Genomic DNA, 691 nt, shown 5'->3' on the forward strand with positions numbered 1-691 from the left:
CCGCGGAATTGGACTACATGTAAACTATTGCCGCGGGTTGTTTTTTCCCCAGCGGTTTAAAGGTTTGACATGGGTGTATCTAAATATTTTACATTATACCAATGATAATACTGCGCTAGATTATGAGTTTTTTTGTGAGGGAACGGCCTGTGAGCTTCTGTTTTTGATTACTACTGGTGATTTTCGAGTTGAAATTATGTACAATGGATGACATTGACTGTATATGTATTTTAGGTATGGAAGAAGTGGCATTGAGTTTTGATATTTGGATAGGGCCACGGGGCTTGTTTGGGCTATTTTTGATATGGCCTTTGGGATGGTTTTGTTACAGAGCTGGCAACCCTGCAATATATACATATACAAACAACTTCCGGCGACACACATTACAGGAAGGCTACATGTCTGGTTACCATGGTTACAGCTGTTTAAACATTAAGGACGGCAATGGCCACATGCTAATTCGACTTAACGAGTAGCCTACATATGATTAATAACAATGTCAAAATCAAAGCTAGACCAACTGTACGAGTTCAATATGCAGAGGGAGACATGGTGTCGCGTGGAGACAACCAGTAGGTTCTGGAATTTACCTGAAAGGAAACACTTCCTTTGTCACCTCCAGAAAAGCTGCGACTTCAGCGCGCTGCAGACCGCGCGCCCCGAGCTGCGCTCCTCCTGGCTGGACAGCGAC

At 43.7% G+C, this 691-nt stretch overlaps 1 protein-coding gene across 1 annotated transcript in view; it reads left to right on the plus strand.

The window, feature by feature from the left end:
- The first annotated feature begins 377 nt into the window (after nt 1-377).
- The window catches only part of spata45 (spermatogenesis associated 45), a 664-nt gene continuing 350 nt past the window's right edge, over nt 378-691 (plus strand). The window contains exon 1 of the mRNA XM_016235651.1: nt 378-646. Within this exon, the coding sequence (XP_016091137.1) occupies nt 497-646 (150 nt within the window). The 5' untranslated portion in view covers nt 378-496. The remainder of the gene's footprint in view (nt 647-691) is intronic.

The sequence above is a fragment of the Sinocyclocheilus grahami genome, unplaced genomic scaffold (genome assembly GCF_001515645.1).
Source record: "Sinocyclocheilus grahami isolate Dianchi unplaced genomic scaffold, SAMN03320097.WGS_v1.1 scaffold473.1, whole genome shotgun sequence".
Taxonomy (NCBI): Eukaryota; Metazoa; Chordata; class Actinopteri; order Cypriniformes; family Cyprinidae; genus Sinocyclocheilus; species Sinocyclocheilus grahami.